Source organism: Petaurus breviceps, unplaced genomic scaffold (assembly GCF_028583685.1).
Source record: "Petaurus breviceps papuanus isolate PSGF00001 unplaced genomic scaffold, PetGlider_PUasm1.0 90294, whole genome shotgun sequence".
Lineage (NCBI taxonomy): Eukaryota > Metazoa > Chordata > Mammalia > Diprotodontia > Petauridae > Petaurus > Petaurus breviceps.
In genome coordinates this window covers 275,420-295,023 of record NW_027187208.1, presented here as the reverse complement: position 1 = coordinate 295,023, position 19,604 = coordinate 275,420, and the positions used below count along the sequence as shown (strand labels likewise).

The 19,604-nt window shown below is 39.7% G+C and overlaps 1 protein-coding gene across 1 annotated transcript in view; it reads left to right on the top strand.

Annotated features, from left to right (window-relative positions):
* LOC138176906 (zinc finger protein 420-like) overlaps window positions 1-19,604 on the top strand; it is a 42,031-nt gene that overhangs the window by 1,062 nt on the left and 21,365 nt on the right. The window contains exon 2 of the mRNA XM_069107839.1: window positions 7,084-7,186. Within this exon, the coding sequence (XP_068963940.1) occupies window positions 7,084-7,186 (103 nt within the window). The remainder of the gene's footprint in view (window positions 1-7,083; window positions 7,187-19,604) is intronic.

Sequence of the window (19,604 nt, the reverse complement as noted above, 5' to 3'; positions counted from 1 at the left end):
GAGAGAGAGAGAGAGAGAGAGAGAGAGAGAGAGATTAATCCCTTTGGCAGTCAAGTCAGCAAACTTTTATTAAGTGCTTATTGTGTGCCTGACTGGAAGCGACTTTGGAGTTCTTCTGTTCTAGGGGTGCCTAACTTTTTATGTCATGGTCCCCTTTCACAATCAAGTCAATAAGCATTTAAGTGCCTTCTGTTTGCCGGGCACTGTGCTAAGTCAGGGGGATGCAAAGAAATGCAGAAGACAAACCACACAGAGTGAACCCAGTCTAATGAAAGACTGCATGTTACAATTCTGTATGTAAGATATATGCAAGATAAATTGGAGATAAATGGAAGAGAAGGTGCCAGAGGAGCATAGAATGAAGGTGCTAGCTTTAGAAGGGAGCCTGGAAAGGCTTTTTGCAGTCTGGTAAAATCTATGGGTGCCTTCTCACTCAGAAGAATATTTTTAAACAAAATAGGATTACAAAAGAAACAAATTGTAATTGAAATAGTTCTCAAAAAAAAAGATAAAACAAAAACAAGTTAGTGGAGTCTAGATGAAGACTATTGATCTAGTCCAAACCCCTCACGTTGAAGCTCAGAATCTTATCCACTTGCATAGGGTCCCACAGCTAGGAGGTACATTTGAGCAGTAATTTGGGGGAAGAGAGGAGTGATGTGGAAAGTTAAGATTTCGGGAAGTTCAGAGTTGGGGTTGAAGATCAAGATGCAAAGACATGGGTTTCAGGTCTCTAGGCCTGAGGTTATTGAGAAGACTGAAGAAATGAATAGTAAAGGATAACTTTGGGGAGGCTGCCACAGCACTGAGTTTGCTTTACTTAGCCATAATCTGCCTCCTGTCTGTCCCCTGTTACTTCTTCCCTCTTACTCCCTCCCTCCCCTCCTCCAAGTCCCCTTTCAGGCTGCCAGTTCAGGTATCTGAGGCCTATTACAGTGCACCTTGAGATCAGGGATTCTGTTTTGACCTTCCTTTAGCTCTAGCACTTAGCCTAGTTCCTGGCTCATAGTAAGTAAGCACTAATGCTAATATTTGTTGACTATGTGCTTTTTTCTTGTCTTTTACCTGTTGAGATCTACTTTGTTCTTATCTAGAATCTCACTCTTTAGCCGGGGCCTTTCATTCTCTTCCTCCTTCCCTTTATCACTCTACTAATTTATGGTGTTATTTCTTCCTCTCTTTCCAACTGGCCTTCTGATTTTTTCTTTCTTCCTTCAGGTCTTTGCAATGGAGCTCAGCCACTTAATGTTAATAATACAATAAGTTTGTGTGTTTGCTTCCTTTGATGCTTAGAAAGATCCTTTATTTCATTGGTTTTGGATACACATTATATTGATTCACAGCATGACCCCTCTCCACTTTAGTAGATTTTTCTTCATCAATTGCTTCAATTCAAACTCCAGGAAAGAATCTCTTCAAACTTAGTAGCTAAGCTGGTCCTCCCAGTTCACACTTGGAATCTTTTTACTTTGGGAGGAGATGTATGTATGTATGTACACATATATTCACATATAAGCATGTATGTGTTTATCTGTAAATATATATTTGCATATATTATGTGTTCTTCAATGTCATCCTGTTCAAGTGTCTCATTATGCTGTGACAGTAGGGAGATCTAGAAGGACACACTAGTATAATGTAAGTAGTACTAGATCCTACCAAACTGGAAAGACTTCTGATATGAGCATGATAATGGGCTCTGTGTCTTTTGTTAGAGGGCCATTGTACCTTTATTCAGAGATACTAAAGGACTCTGTTCAGCTATAGCACTTCATGAAGAACTAAAACATAGAAGGGTTGCCACCTGCATTTTTGTAATGAGTACTAAACCAGTGAAATCAGCAATCCTTGTAATAGTTAAGTATATTGAGCAGTTATAGGAATTCATTCTTGAATAGAATGAAGTGCCACAGGCCTTTGAAGAACTACCAGAGATCTTGTTCCTCGCTGGGAATACAGATTTGAACTCTAGGGTGTAAGCTCCAGCTAAAACGACCTGATTTTTTTTTTTTTTTTAAGCAATCAGGGTTAAGTAACTTGCTCAAGGTTACATGGCCAGTTATTATTTCTGGGTGTGGTGCTGAGTATCTGAGCCCAGATTTGATCCAGGTCACCCTGACACTGGAGACGGTGCTCTTACTCGCTGAGCCACCTGGCCGCCCCTAAGCAATTGGGGTTAAGTAACTTGCTCAAGGTTACACAGGCAGGTGTTTCTGGGTGAGTGCTAAGTGTCTGAGCCCAGGATTCCATCTCCAGGTCTTCTCAACACTGGACCCAGTGCTCTTACTCGCTGTGCTACCTGGCCACCCCAAACGACCTGATTTTTAATCCCAGGTCACTGATTTTCAGGAACATGATGTTGGTAGAGTACAACTCTGGAGATCAAGAATCAATCTTAGTAGAAATATATGGTCTGAGACCTTTTACCAGAGCTTCAGAGCAGAAACTGAGATGAAGGAGCAGATCCTGGACTGCTTGTGGTAGAGGAATTACTGATTCATCCTGCTTGGAGAGACAAGACTTTACGAAAGCCTGAATAGCAAGGAGGGAATGACTATAGAGGACTTCACTGTAGTACTAGAATTGAAAGGTAAGAATTACAAAAAGTGTTTGAAGGGAATTGGGGTGGGGAGGGAAGGAGGAGTGTTATCTATCCACTGTGAGAGAAAGACACGTGATGGAGCTTGGTCCTCCTGGGACATCTATGTTAACCTTAACTCTTTTTCATATTCTCTTTCCTTGTCCTTGCACTCTTCTAACCCCTCCCAAACAGAATACAAATATTTGTCTTCCCCAAATCTTCTGATGCTATCTAGGCTCTGAGATATTTCACTTTCCTTTCTACCATCACACATATGCTGCCCAAGTTGTGGAAGCATTCTTTTTTTTTCTATTTAAGCCCAGATGATGTTGTACTTTTTCCTTTTTTAAGAAGGAACTTTACAGGTGGCTTGGTGGTGCAGTGAATAGAGCACCAGCCCTGGAGTCAGGAGGACCTGAGTTCAAATCTGGCGGCAGACATGTAACACAAAACTAGCCATGTGACCTTGGGCAAGTCACTTAACCCCAGTTGCCCTACCTTCCCTCCTCCAAAAGGCAAAAAGAAAAGTCTAAAGAAAGAAGAAGGAACTTTAAGAAGCAAAGAGAAACTGAAGGCCAGACAGAAAACAAAAGCAAAAGCCTGATATCCCAAGAGAGAAATAGAAGGCATTAAAAATACCAAGTGGAGGTAGTGACAAAAACCTACCTTTGTTCTACTGATAAATGTGCAGTCTGTTAAAATCCCTAAGTCTTTTTCTCCATGGAATATGATCTAGCCACAATTTTTCAGAGTAACTTTGCATATTAAAACATAGTCTACTTATTAAGAAAATACTAGGAGTTGGGTGGGGAAATTATTTGAGTGAAGATCAACATAGTCAGAAGCAGATTGTAATTGTTATATTGTAATTGGAATACACCATATACAAATTGTATAGAAAAAGGAGATAGATGAGAAATTCAGAAAGCAGTTCAAACTTAAATCTGGTAGGGAGGGATAATGTAATGGTGATATAATAGTGATTTAGTTGAATTTATTGGATCTTGCTCTCTGCCAAAAACAAATTAATTAGTTTTGAAGATCCAGAGCAGACCTGTTGTGGTGGTAATGTAATTTGAATTTGAAGACCCCTTTGTATTGGCAAAGGTAACAGGTACTTAGCACTATCAATCTAGCCTCTGTTAAAGAAACCTAAGGTATGAATCCCTGTTGCTGATGTAATAGGAAGGGCTTGGCTAAAACAGGAAGCTAATGCTTTCTATATAAGGAAAGACCCTGGCTGGGAAAGTCAGACCTTCTTAGAGCAAGCCCTTTGGAGGCAGAAGAGGAAAGCCCGTCCCCCACACCCCACAAGGATGGAGAGAATGATTTTTGAAAACGTTGATGGAGTGATTTTGATTCTGAGAACCAACTGAAACTTCTGCTGAGTCCAAGGGCCAGCCAGAGCTGCTGAGGATTTCAGAGAGCCAGTCAGAGCCGAGGGCCAGCCAGAGGTGCAGAGGACAGAGCTGCTGAAGACTGAGGAAGCATGACTGTGATGCTGGTACTTTGTAGGAACTTGTTTGTGCTTTTGTTGAGCCTTGACTTCCCGGGAATGAAGACTGTGAAGGATTTGAGGTGGACTGGACACTGGGCTACAGTGTGGAGCAGGACCTGCATGGAGAGCTGGCCAAGGGACTGGGACTGTCTGCCTTTGAATCCAGGGGAATGTTTGGTGGATTCAGGTCAGAGCTGCCTGCCTGGAGTCAAGATGAAAAGACCTCTTGTGGATACTAAGTAGTGATGAAATAGTAATTTACTAGTGACCTAGGGGTAGAGGGTTTGTAGTATTTTTCTGATGGTTTGAATAGTGAATGACTGAGGATGATTGAATGATTGATTGACTAAATGATTATACTTAGTGATTGATGACTGAATAAGTGACTGAATTAACTTAGTGTGCCCCATAAGTGGAGAACTTTGACTATTGTACTTTGTGTCCCTTGAGGAGGCAAACCTCCTTAGGGATGATTGAATGATTAAGATGATTTCGTGATTGAGTTACTAAATAATTGTTCCTTGTTGAAAACTTTGTTACCACTATGGTGGAAACTATGTGGCCATTTTAGTAAGCTGTTGTGAATGCTATATTTTGATTTTCTGTGATAGATTGTAACATTGTGAATACTATACCTTGGTTTACTGTGAATGTTTTGCTCTGATTTATTGTCGAATAAATAGTGTTCACTATACTTGCGTAATCAGAACCTTAAAAGCTGTTCACAGTAGCATTCTTCTGGAAAGCTGCTCGTGCATGGCGGAACAACATGGCAGTGGGTAGGGGCCAAAATTAAAATAGGCTAAACTTCTTTGGCCCACAGTTAGGCTTTTAGCTGCTCACTTTCCGAGTAAAGGTAACTAGAGAGAGTCTGATGATGGTTGGTTGCTGCAGGACACATGACAAACAGGAGAGAGTGTGTAGTCACAACCCACCCGCCAAGTTACGTGATGGGCACCGCCAAGTTACATGATAGGCACAATAGTGACCACATTTTTTGAGGGTCTCCTGAAATCCTTTGGCCATATGTTGTACAGGCCTGATCTAGAGGAAGCAATGCAGGAAATAGCTATTCTCATCTTGGTGACATGAACTGCCACCCTGAAGGTTTTTACAAAGTATACAATCCCCTTTGACATCTCTATGACTAGATATGTTAATTCTTTTGAGAACTATTTGCTTTGAGTTTTTTGGTTAATATCTAACAGAAGGCCTTTGAATACCATTAGGAATGGTTTCCATCATGCCAAATCCTCTATTGAGAGAGGTTTGCTGATTTAGAGTGCTGGATCTCTAGAATACAAATGTTATCCTCCAGTCAGATCATCTCTCCCACTAGCTCACCACGATGAGCTCATGCTAGTTCATACATAGCTGTATCTGCCACATTATATACAGTGAACACATGTCCTATAACTGCATGAATATATTGAATTATGCTTTATTGTCCTACGTCCTGGGTTTTAGGTTGGTAGGAAAAATTCATCTTACTAATTTATGTAAGCATAGCAGTGAGACTTTAGCTGGCATAAATGGCAGTGAATTCCTCAACCCTGTCACTTCCTGCCACAAAAACTTCAAGCCCCAGGGGAACTTCCTGTGGATCATGGACTTGAAGAATACCTGCCCTGCCTTTTGTCTTCTGCCTCTAGGACTCAAAGTAGTCTATTCATTTTATTTTAGTGGTGTAGTAGGAGACTTCTGTTCCAATATTGTGTGTAGCACATACTGGCTGTGTAACCTCGGGCAAATCACGGAACCCTTAAGTGCCCTAGGTAAACTCTCAAGGAGAAGGCGCTGACCTGTACAAATAGAGGAAGTTCCTTGCCTTAGAGATCCCTGTACCCATGAAATCACAGGTCCGTTCCCTATTCCTAGGGACATATGAATTGAGGGACAGGAAAGTCTTTGTGGTTTAGAGTTTAGGGAGCTCAAGGCATCAAAATGTTCATAGGCATAGTAGGGGCTGTATCCAGTCCAGTTTTTGGCTTCTAGTTTTAATGCATGTAAAACCATATGCAGAAGCCAGGGTGAGGAAAACATCACTCATTAGATGTTTGTACCTTGAGAAATAGTAGGGATATTCCTTTGTAAACCCTTCATCTAAAGGTTTTTGTTATTCCCCCTTTAAATAAGTTTTATTTTCACCTCTCATGATGTTTTAATGTCTGTTCTCGCTGGGTCTTCGGAAAAGCTTATGGGGCAAAGCAGGTGTCATCTTTTCCTTTTTGCAGATATGGAAATTGAGGTTCAGACAGATCAAATAACTTGTTTAGGGTCTCATGGCAAAGCTGTGTATTCTTGGTAGCTGTGATCTGTGAAATTTGTACCTTGTATACATTGTATTAGCACAGTACAAATTTCCCAGCTTTGTGCCTCTCTTACTTCTTTCTCTGACCCAGAACAGTTTAACTCATGACCTTTTCCTTGGAGACCTGAGCATGTTGGACCAGAGTGGCTAAGGCATGTTTTCATGCTGTCATTCAGATACACTGGAAGTCCTAGAGTTATCGTTTGATCTCAGTTGTAATATTGTTCAATTCCTTTTTTCACAGTAGCTTGAGCCTCCTTCACTTCTTGTTCATCACCAATAGGCTCAGAAGTGTAAGCATCACATTTGACCGTCTAGCAGGGCCAACTCTTTCATGATGCTGTTTTCTATCATTTACACCACTACATTGAGTTGCAGACTTAATTTCACAGAGCACAAAGGGACCCAAGGTGTGTATTTATCCTGTAAATTTTTATTGCCAGATCTGGGTTCTGTCCCTTGGTGCTTTTTATGAACACTGGAACAGTTAGCTTCTTAGATACTAATATTTGTGATCCTCTATCATTAATCATAAAAGAGGTGGGCTTGTTCTTGGTTTATATTTGACTATCTGCTCTATTGAGACCGTGTAGATTATACCTCTCTGGGATTAGAGAATAACATTCTAATGAGTTTGAGAGTTAAAAAGAAAGATTGGATTCTTTCATGACGTTTTGTTCTCTCCTAGCTCAGAACTCTGTTGCTGCCAAAGAATTCTACCTTTCCCCAACACAATACAGAAGAGGAAAAGAAGGAACTAGAAATGACTTCTGTTCTACTTTCAGCTAGATCCCAGGTGAGTAGATTTTCCTTTTAAATACCATCTCATTTATCGGAATATTGATACACTTTTCATTCTTTTAAAAAAAATTTTATATCTTATTTTTTCCCTACTTATGTGTAATAACAAATTTTAACATTCATTTTCCCTTCATTCCTTCACCCCTCCATGAGAAAACAAGCAATTTTATATAGATTATACATGTGTAGTCAGATTGATACACTTTTCATTTGTCCTTGATCTTTTTTATTCACTCAAGTTTTCTCTGGGGATCAGAGCCTCAGTTATTCTCCCACAGAAGACTTCCTATTCTTAATGAAGGAATTCATAGATTATTAGAGTTGGAAGGGAATGTAGGGAGGATATAGTCTTATCTCAGTTTGGCATATGAGGAAATTGAGACATAGAGGTGAAATAGCTTGTTAATGTTCACCACTTTGAGATTTGGGATTTGAACCTGTCTCCTGCTTCCTGTCTCAGTGGTCTTTCCACTGTACCGTAGTACTCCCTATATGAGGGATTCCTGCCACTTAACTACTGGTTTCCCTCATTGTCCTTTCTCCACATATTTAGTCCAATACGGACTTAGTACTGAATTAAATGTTACGAGTCCAACAAGTATTAGATCAGATCCCTGTCCTTAAGTAGTCACAGTGGGAGGCAATATACACATAAACCAACACACACAAGGAATACTTTTTCTTATACTTGAAAAGTTTAGGTAATAATAATAATAAAAGAGGGCATGATTCACTGCTGAGACATGGGGCACAGATAATAGTTGAGGTTAGAGAAAGGAGAGGTACTTATATGACAGAGTGACCAGGGAAGGTTTCCCAAGGGTGGTAGTATTTAGATTGACTGTATTGAACATTTTGAACTTAATATCTTAGTGACATCTCAAACGTAGCATGTCCAAAATGTAAATTGTTCTCTTTCCCCACAAATATTCCCCTTTTCCAGACTTCTCTGTTTCTGTTGAGATATTACCATTTCTCTAGTCTTTCAGGTTCATAACTTTGGCATTATCCTCAACTCTACCAGTATACTTACTTTACTTTGTCCTGTATATCCAACTTATTCTCAAATCTTAATGTTCCTGTCTCCATATCATCTCTTGGTGCTGAACCCTTTTCTCTGTTCATGCAGCCACCATTTTAGTTCAGCTTCTCATTAACTCTTACCTAGACTATTGCCATGACCACCTAACTGATCCTTGTAGGTCTCTTCCCATGCCAGTCCATCCTCCACACTGCTTCCAAAGTGTGGCAGCAAGCACACTGGCATACCCAAGATGGCTGCTAGCACAGGTTTTTATATCTGCTTTACTAGGAAAGATAGTTTTTTAAGGGGTCAACAATTTTTTTAATTACATTCATTTGTTCAGTGTAAAAGTCAGCACTCTGAACTTCAAAGAAAATACAGAGAAAATACAAGCAGAAAAATAAAGACCAACAGAGAGGGCTCTGACTGCCTGAATCAACTCTACTCTTTATATATGTCTGTAGATCAAGAGATTAGGTGGGGAACTCTGACCCTATGGCTGTTTATAATCTCCATCAGGGAAACACAAGAACCTCCTCATAAGCCAGCCCCCAAAACAAAATACCGGCTCAAAGCATACATACACTTCTCAGAACCAGAAGGCATCACAACCTTCATGACTTAGTGCCCAATTAGAAATTAACAAGAGGTGTGAAAGCCTTCCTGTAAGCAAGCTTCCCTTCATGGGCTCCATGTGAGGCCTGTTAATGGGAGAAGATCTCAAATCCCATTAACATTACACTCCCAGGCTCATTAAATTCCACTGAAGGATCAAATATTAACCTCTCTACCCTTCACAACCTGACGTCAACCTCCCTTTCCAGTCTCAGTGGTTATTTTTTCCCTTTCTACATTCTATGACCTTCTCTTGGTTCCTCATATACACCCTCTGTTTCCTATCTTAACTTCTTTATGCTGGCCATCCCCTGCCCCCAGAACTTATTTCCTCTTCACTTAAGGCTCATAGAATTCCTCTATTCTTTCAAGAGTTGGCTCGAGTACCACTTTTTATGTGAAACCTTTGCCACTTTCTCCCCAACTGCTAGTATTTTCCTTCCCAGACTTCCTTGTATTTAACTATTTGGTATTCATCCTCTTTATATTAATCTTCTAGATACTTATTTATGTACTTGTCTCCTGCCTTAGAACATAACCTCCTTTTGAGTAGAAGTTGGTTGTTTGATTCTTTGTATCACTGGCCTCTACCTAGCCCAGTGCTTAACATAAGGTAAGGCCTTAATTCATGTCTGTTGATAGGTTTATCAACGAATGAGTAGGGAGTTATGGTTGGGAAATGTAGGAATTGGTGTCCCAGACAGACGTATATAAACATAGACTTGGAAGGGGGAAGGGAAAGGAAGGAAATAAGCACTGATCCATCATCTGCTACTTGTCTGGTACTGTACAAAGTGTCATACAAATAATATCTCATTTGATTCTCACAAAATGCTGCGAGGTAGGTTACTGTTTTTAACCCCATTTTACAGTTGAGGAAACTGAAGCAGAGGTTAAGTGACTTGTCCAGAGTCTTGAAGCTTTTACATGTCTAAGCTTGGAACTGAACTGACTCCAGGCCCAGTGCTCTACAAATGGTGTTACCTAGCTGCCTCTCAGTAGAAAATGTATGTATGATTTCTAGGAGCCAGTGATGAGACTGATTTGTCCGGAGTGGAGGATTTATATTTGGAATAATGGAGATAAAATTTTATGTGTAAGTGAAGGTCTTGAATGATAGACATACTTTATTTTGGAGAGCCCAAAAGACATTGATCATAAGGTTATGTATCTAGAACTGGAAGGGACTTGTAAGGGCATCTTGTCCAACACTGTTATTTTATGGGTGAAGAAAGTAGGGCCTTGATTGGTTTAAGTGACTTACCCAGGGTCACAGAAGAAGTAAGTTTTTGAAGTGGTATGTGAACCCAGATTCTCTGTGCCCTTCCTGACTGTACCAGGATGCCCAGGGCAACAGTGTTTCACTCTGCCACATTCTCCTTTTAAAAAGCCTTTACAAAGAATCATGCATTATTCCATAGGTTCTTCGAAGACTCCTGGGCCTTGGACCAAACCAAGGCAGTTTTTCCAGGTCTCTACCTCTTCTACTTGAAACTGGTCCTCATAGGGGCAGCCAGGTGGCTCAGTGAGTAAGAGCACCAGCTCCAGTGTCGGGATGACCTGGATCAAATCCGGGCTCAGATACTCAGCACCACACCCAGAAATAACTGGCCATTATAATCCTCTGCCACTCATTACTTATGTGATCTAGAGTGAGTGTGGTATAGTGGCTAGCGTGCTGGACTTGGAGTCAGGGAGACCTGGCTTCAAATCTTACCTAATGGTGCTTGCTAGCGGGGTGGCCCTGAGTACTCCCTTAACCTCTTTGACCTTAGTTCCTCATCATCAAGACAAGGGGATTGGTTTTAATGGCCTCTAAATATCTTCCAGCTCTAAACCTATGATCCTGTCTGTGATCCTCAGGTAAAGTCACTTAACCACCCAATGAAGGGACAAAGTAAGTTAAGAGGTTGTGGTTAGAAATTGACACTACTAAGTGTGAGATCTTGGAAGTGACTCAGTGCCCAGGGGTGTGAAGGTAATGGAAATTAGGGAACTGTGAAGGAAAATGAATCATCAACCTGACTGTCGAAGCCAGTAGGATGATAGGAATGCAGAACAGAGAAGCCAATATGAACTGGGTGCTGGTCACCTAGCACATCAGAAGTGATTCCTAGGTGATGCTGGCTGATATCAGGATTTGGAAAGGATGTTAATCAGAAAGAAGATAGTACAAACTTAAGGGGAATAAACAAAAACCAAAATCGTGTTTTTAGAAAGAGAGTGGAAAGAGGTTAGTAGATTAGTGGTTTGGAGCTATTACTGAGGAGCAAATAGCAAGTTGATCACTCTTGTTGTTGTTTGCCCATCGTACCCAAAGAGGACCAATTATATCATGATGCTGAGATCAAGATACAGTGTGGCAGACTATGTATGTTACTATGAGCTCAGAAGGTTCTACCATAGGTTGAGCACAAAAAAAATCTGTTTTAACATTTTGGATGGAGATGTGTCTAGATTTGAGCATCTGATGTCTCCTTTGTGCCACTGTGATTCTGCTTTGCTCATAGAACACATCACCTTCTTTGATGTGGGCACACCATGCTGGCTTGTCCTATCCTGAAGCTCTATCTCACAATTGATACTCAAGTTCTTCAGAGACCTTGAGAGTGCCCTTGTATTGCTTCTTATGATCTCCATTGTGAGTTCTTGCATTGTGCAAGTTTACTTGGTCTCTCCTTTTACAATTTTTTTTTCCTTTTACTATTATTGTATTAGAGAAGTGAGAAAAACTAAGACTTTGGTATCAGAGGGCAGTAGGTGACAGGATGTGATTACATAGAACTAGGTTTCTATTAAGGTACAATGATAGATGGGAACAGATAAGAGAAAATTTCACTGTAAATAGAGGTTTTCCTTCTCAGAACAGAAATGACTGTAGGGAAATGGTACTCAAGATAAGTAAGGTGAGATCTCTGAAAGAGATAGTAAAAGAGAACCTATTTTTACTCTTGCTAATTTCATGTCACCAGGCTCAAATAACGGTGATAACTGAAGGAAATGGCAGATAAGCCACTATCAGTTATCTTTGAAAAAATGTCAGGAAAGTAGGTATTCCTCAGCTTTAAAGAATGGAAGCCCCCTCCCAACCCCCCCAAATCCCATCAATTTTCAGTAACAGAGGAGAACGGTAGACAGTGAACTTGACTTCTATTCCTGGCAAAAGTCTCCAGTGTTGTATTAGAAAGATGATTAGTGAAAAGGAAATGATGATCATAAGTAGCCAGTGTGATTTCATCAAGAGCAAATCATGCAGACTAACCTTATTTGATCTTTGACAATTTCTAGACTGGTCAGTCAGGGGAATGGTATATGTAGTTTACCTCTACAAGCAGAGCAAAAGCACTGGACCAAGTCCCTCCTGTTATTCTTGGGAAAAAGATGTAGAGATTTGCTTTAGACAGTAGCTCACTTAGGTGGACTAGAAAGAAATTAAAGAGACAGACACCAAGTCATCATTAAGGATTCCATGTCAGATGGGAAGGAGGTTTCCAGTGGAGACCCTTTGTTAAGAACTGTGTTGGCCCCCTGCTGTTTGACATTTGTATAATTGTCTTGGATGAAGGCCTGGACAGAATACTTGCCAGATTTGTAGATGACACAAAACTGGGAAGAATAGTTAATATACTGCATAGTAGAGTTTCCGTTTTTTAAAAATCATGATAGGCTATAATGTTTTCCTGGAGGCAGGAAGGTGGGGCAGTGGATAGTGCCGAGCCCTGAATCAGGAAGACTCATCTTCCTAAGTTCATATACTTACTAGCTGTTTGAGTCTGGGCAAGTCACTTAATCCTGTTTGCCTCAGTGTCCTCATCTATAAAATGAGCTGGAAAAGGAAATGGCAAACCATTCCAGTATCTTTGCTAAGAAAAACCTAAATGTTCACAAAGAGCAGGACACAAGTGAAACAACTGAACCACAGCAAAATAATGTTTTCCAAACAAAGGTGAGAGACATGTCAAGTCTCTAAAAACCAGCTTCAGAAATACAAGGTGGGGGAGGTGTGGCTGAACAACAGTTTGAAAAGGGCCTGGGATTTATTAGTGGATTGAAAGCTCCATGTGAAGCAGCTGTATTATGTTACAAGCAAGAAAGCTTGTGTGTTGTTAAAATGCCTGAAGACAGGCCTGGTGTCTCTCCGTGTAATGAAGAGGGTGGACTAATGGATCTCTGAGTTCTCTCCAAGCTTTTATAATTTTTTTTTTAGGTTTTAGTCTCAGAGAATTTCTTGTGTCATTGCTGGTGATCCTTTTGCCCTGAGTATGAGATGACCTCAGGCTGTTATTTGCTTTCTTTCTTCATATTTTTCTTTCCCAATATCTCAGGTGAAGGGAAAGATTGAGCCACTGTCTTTTGCTGTTAAGTCAAAGGAATGGAGGTTGTGCTGTTACCATTTGACCCTGGCCTGCTTTTGATTGTCAGCTTCAAAAACTTGTGCATTGGTGAGGATTTCTTCATTTGAAGCATTGATTCTTTTTATATCCTGACCCATAAGAACATAAGGACCTGTTGTCAGCTGGGCAAACCCACAAGGATTGTGTCTTTTTCAAGGCCTGGTCCAAATGCTCCTGCTTCCATCCAGAAGGGATCAGACTGTGGAGGAGAGAGAGCTAAAATGGTTACTGGGGAATTGAAATCATCTTAGTGCACGTGATTCTTAGATCAGTCTGTTTAGCCCTAATGTCTCTCCTGAAAGACTGTCTTGCACTTCAGATTGCCTCTTGGACATCTTGGATTGGATAGCCCAGAGAAATCCTCAGTTTAACAAACTGAACTCCCTGTTTTTCCCTCTCAAACGTACCTTTCTTCTGAACTTCCACAATAATAATAATTATAGTGAATATATAGTGCTTAGTATGTGCCAAGCACTATGGCTAAGTACTTTACAGTTATCTCATTTGGTCTTCACTACAACCCTGGGAGATAGGTGCTTTTATGATCTCTATTTTACAGATAAGGAAACTCAAGTGAACAGAGGTTAAGTGACTTGCCCAGGCTCCCATTGCTAGTAAGTATCTGAGGACAGATTTGAGTTCAGGTCCATTACTGTTGAGGTCACCCAGGCTTGCAGTCCTAGATGCCATACTGGAATCCTCCCTCTTTCACACCACCCTTATCCAATCTGTTACTAAGTCCTGTTAAAACTACCTTTGTAACTTCTGTCACATATACCCCCTTTTCAGTGCCAACACCAGCCTGATACAGGCTTTCATCAGCTCATACCTGGACTATTGTAATAGCTTCTGGTTGGTTTCTTTGTCTCAAATATCTCTTCATTCCAGTCCTCCAGTCAGCTATCAGAGTGATTTTCCTAAAGCAAAAAACTGACTATTACTCCCCTGTTGTGTAGACTCCATTGGTACTACGAGAATCAAATATAAAATCCTCTATTTAAATTTAAAAACCCTCATAACCTGTATATAGTCCTTCTTACCTTTCCAGTCTTCTTATACTTCACTCTCCTCTACGTACTCTGTAATCCAATGACACTAACTTCCTTGTTGTTCCTTGCACAAGACACTCCAACTTTAAAAAAAAATAATTCATTTATTTATTTACTTTTAGCTTTCAACATTGAGTACCACAATCCCCCGAGTTCCAAATTTTCTCCCCCTCCTTCTCCTTCCCCCTACCCCCCATGGTGGCATGCAATCCAATATAGGTTCTACAAATACCTTCAACTTAAACATCAGTCAAGTTGTAAAAAAGAATTATAACTAATAGTGAACAGTAAGAAAGAAGGAACAAAACAAAACGAGAGAGAGCAAGTAGTTTGCTTCAATCTGCATGCAGACTCTGTAATTCTTTCTTTGGATGTGGATATCCCTTTCTGTCATGAATTTTTTGGAGTTGTCCTATAGAGTTGCATTGCTAAGAGGAACCCAGTACATCACAGTTAGTCATCACAGATATGATGTGTCTGTAATTGTGTACAGTGTTCTCTTGGTTCTGCTCTCCTTATTCAGCATCAGTTTATATAAGTCTCTCCAGGTTATTATGAAATCCCTCTACTCCTCATTTCTTATAGCACAATAGTGTTCCATTATATCCATATACCACAACTTGTTTAGCCATTCCCCAATTTATGGGTATCCCCTTGATTTCCAATTCTTTGCCATCACAAGAAGAGCTATTATAAATATTTTTGTACATACGGGTCCTTTTCCCACTTGTATGATCTCTTTGGAATATAGCCCTAGAAGTGGTATTGCTGGGTATGCACATTTTTATAGCCCTTTGGCCATAGTTCCAGATTGCTCTCCAGAATGGTTAGATCAGTTCACAACTCCACCAACAATGCATTAATGTTCCAATTTTCCCACATCTTCTCTAGCATTTATCATTTTCCTGTTTACTCTCCAACTTTTGGCTGTGTGTTTTCACTGACTGTTCCACATACTGTCCCTCTTCAGTCTGCTTCCTCTCTTCCTTGACTTCATCATATCTCAGCTAAAATCCCACCTTCTGCAAAAAACTTTTTCCCCTTACTGCTACTATCTTCCCTCTGAGATTACCACTAAATTATTCAGTAATTTATCTTGTTCATACATAGCATATTTTTGAACTTTCTTAGATTTTGAGCCCCTGGAGAGTAGGAATTTGGCAGCTAGGTGGCATAGTGGATAGAGCACTGGGCTTAGAATCAGGAATTTCAAATTGTGAGTTCAACTCTGACCTCAGAAACTTACTAGCTGTGTGAGCCTGGGCAAGTCACTTAACCCTATTTACCAGAGTTCTTCAGATGTAAGATTTGGAGAAAGAAATGGCAAACCACTCTAGTATCTTTGCCAAGAAAACTCCAAAATGAGATCATGAAAAATTGGACATGACTGAACAACAACCACAACGGAGTAGAGATTGCCTTATTTTGTATTCCCAGTGCTTAGCACAGTACCTGGCACATAGTAAGTGCTTACCACATGCTTGTTGATGACTTGCTGAATTGAAACACCAGATAAGTGAGAAACTAGTAAGAGATCACCCAGCTTTTCAGTGAGTTTTTTTCTTTTTTTAAAACATTTTATTTTATTTTATTTTTTTAGTTTGCATCATTTATTTCCACAAGATTTTGAGTTATAATTTTCCTCCCCATTTTCACCCTACCCACCACCCCAAAACAGCAATCCCACTGAATATCCCCTCCCCCAATCTTCTCTCTCCTATGTCTTCCCCCATCCTCCCTCCAACTTTCCAGTAGGACATGGTGGGTCTCTATGCCCCAGTGCCATATATCCTATATCTTATTTCCCAGTTACATGTAAAATAATAATAATAATAATAATAATAATAATATACACACACACACACATTTTAAACATTTGATTTTAAACCTTTGAATTCCAGATTCCTTCCCTACCTCCCTTGTCACCCATCCTTACTGGGAAGACAAGCAATTCAACATAGGCTGTATATGTGTAGCCAGGCAAAACATTTCCATAGTGGATATATTGTGAAAGACTGACTTTATTTACCTCCATCCCATCCCACCCCCCACTTATTCAGTTTTCTACTTTGACCCTGTCCCTTTTCAAAAGTGGGTGGCTCCAACTTCCCTCCCCCCCAGCCTGTCTTCCCTTCCATCATGTCTTTCATCCCCTTCCTCTCTACTCTCCTGTAGGGTGAGATACCCTATTTAGTCTGTATGTGATTCCCTCCCTAAGCCAAATTCATTGAGAGTAGCGTTGGCTCATTCCCTTTTGCCTTTCTGTTCTTGCCCTCCATTGTAAGTTTTCCCTTGCCCTTTTTATATGAGATAATTTACCCTATTCTGTCTCTCCCCATCTCCTCTCATTATATTCCTCTCTCACCACTTAATTTCACCTTTTAAGTATCATCCCTTCCTATTCACCTGGTCCTGTACCCTCTATCTATGTATACATATGTACACATTCTCACATATGCATTCATATGCCCATATACCCTCCTACATAGACATATATATACATATGTGTATGCATATATATACATTTCTTTTTTTTTTTTAAGCAGTTGGGGTTAAATAACTTGCTCAAGGTTACATGGCCAGTTATTTCTGGGTGTGGTGCTAAGTATCTGTGCCTGGATTTAATCCCAGGTCATCTCAACACTGGGGCCGGTGCTCTTACTCTCTGTGCTACCTGGCTGCCCCATATATATATATATATATATATATATATATATATATATACATTCCTATTCTCTTCAACTATTCTTATGCTGAGAAAAGTTTCATAAGTTACAATTATTGTTTTTCCATGTAGGAATGTTAATAGTTCAACTTTGATAAGTTCCTTATGATTGCTTTTCCCTGTTTACCTTTTCATGCTTCTCTTGCTTCTTGTACCTGAATGTCAAATTTTCTATTCAACTCTGGTTTTTTCATCAAGAATGCTTGAAAGTCCTCTATCCCATTGAATGACCATATTTTCCCCCAAAACATGATACTCAGTTTTGTTGGGTAGATGATTCTTAGTTTTAATCCCAGCTCCTTTGCCCTCTGGAATATCATATTCCAAGCCCTTCAGTCCTTCAGCGTAGAATCGGCCAGATCCTGTGTTATCCTTATTGTGTTTCCACAGTATTCAAATTGTTTCCTCCTAGCTGCTTGTATTATTTTCTCCTTGATCTGGGAACTCTGGAACCTGGCTATAATATTCCTAGGAATTTTTTTGGGGATCTTTTTCAGGAGGTGATCAGTGGATTCTTTCAACCTCTATTTTGCCCTCTGGTTCTAAAACATCAGGGCAGTTTTCCTTGAGAATATCTTGGAGGATGATTTCTAGGTTCCTTTTTTGATCATGGCTTTCAGGTAGTCCAATAATTTTTAAATGATCTCTCCTGAATCTATTCTCCAGGTCAGTGGTTTTTTCAATGAGATATTTCACATTACCTTCTATTTTTTCATTTGTTTGTATCTGTTTAATGATATCTTGATTTCTCATAAAGTCACTAGCTTCCATTTGCTCCAAACTAATTCTGAAGGAATGATTCTCTTCAGTGAGCTTTTGAGATTCTTTTTCCATCTGGCTAATTTTGGCTTTTTAGGGCATTCTTCTCCTCATTGGCTTTTTGAGCTTCTTTTGCCATTTGAGTTAGTCTATTTTTTAAGGTGTTATTTTCTTCAGTCAGGTTGTTGACTCTCATTTTATAATTTTTTTGCATCATTTTCATTTCTCTTCCCAATTTTTCTTCTACTTCTCTTACTTGGTTTTCAAAATCCTTCTTAAGCTCCTCTATGGCCTGTAAGCAGCTTATTCTTTTCTTGGAACATTCTGGTGCAGGAGTTCTGATTTTGCTGTCTTCCTCCTATTCCATGCTTTAATCCTTTTTGTCCCTAAAAAAGGAGTCCAAAATTGGATTACTGTGCTTGCCTTGTTTCCCTCATTTGCTCATGTTGCCTCAGTGAGTTATTTTCATATGAATCATATGAACTTCTTCTCATTGTACTGACTGCATTAGCAGATAGAATTTCTGAGCCATTATCAATGATCTTTAAAAAATTATGGGAAGCAAGAGACGTATCACTAGAGGATGTTTTATGCCAATTTGTAAAATAGGGAAGAGAGTAGAGTTTTAATTATAGGCAAATATCTTCACCTTGATTCTTTGGAAAATAATAGATTGAATTATTAAGGCAAGGATTATTTAGAAAGAGAAGCAGTGTTCACCAAGAACAAGCATGACTTCATGAACAATATGTAATCCAAAACAAGCCTCATTTTCTTTCTTGTTCATCTGAAGATGATGATCAAGAGAGTGTTGTGGACAGAGTTGGCCTAGGTTTTAGCCAGGTAGTTGAGAAAGTCTCTCAGGCTAGCCTTGTAAATAAGGAGGTTGTAGTAGCTTACAAGCTTACTATGAATCAGCAGTGTGATTATCTAGACTATCAGCAGCTAGAATAGCTCTGGATTTCTTGGGCTGCATTAAGAAAGCTAGAGCTTCCAGGAGTAAGGAGGCGATAGTCCCACTGGAGTCTTGTCAGACCCCATCTGTTGTGTTCACTTGCTAGATACCATGGGAGCTATTGAGATCACACAGTAAAAGAATATAGATAAAGAAGAGGAGGGTCCAAGACAGTCTTGATTTCCATCCACAGTTGGGGGCATGATTTGCATTATGAACCAGGGAATCACACAACCTTCCATATTTTGCCACTGAGGCTTTGTACAAACTGTGTCCCATGTGGGAATGCTCTCACTCCTCATTTCTGCTTCTTGCCTCCTTTTAAGGTTAAGGTCAATATTTATCTTCTTTGACAGCTTTTTCCTTTGTTCACTTTGTTCCTTTTTCACTTGTTCTCCTTTCTTCAGTACCCCTGTCCCCCATCCCTCTGTTGACTGCGCTGACACCCTCTACCCTCCAGTTCACATGTATTTGTTTTATATGTCCCTTGGATATATTTATCTACAAACATACTATGTTCCACTAATGGAAGGCAAACTTTCTTTTTGTGGGCAGGGACTCTTTAACTTTTGTATTTTTATTCCTAGCACTTCAACATAGTGCCTAGAACAGAGAAGGCACTTAATAAATGCTTATTGGTCGATTGGGAGTGTTGATTTCCACTACTATTATTATGTTTTGTTTGTTCTTCTATCATTGTTAGCCTTTCTTTTATGAACTCTAATAAACTTAATAAAAACAAACTTTAAAATTGTTTCATTTAAAATAAGAATTTTAAAATGTTACTCACTTTTCCTTTCACCATTACATAAAACTCCTGTCTTTCGTTGTTTTGTAGATTGAAATCCACTTTATCAGATACCATTACTGTAATTACTGCTTTTTTGTATCA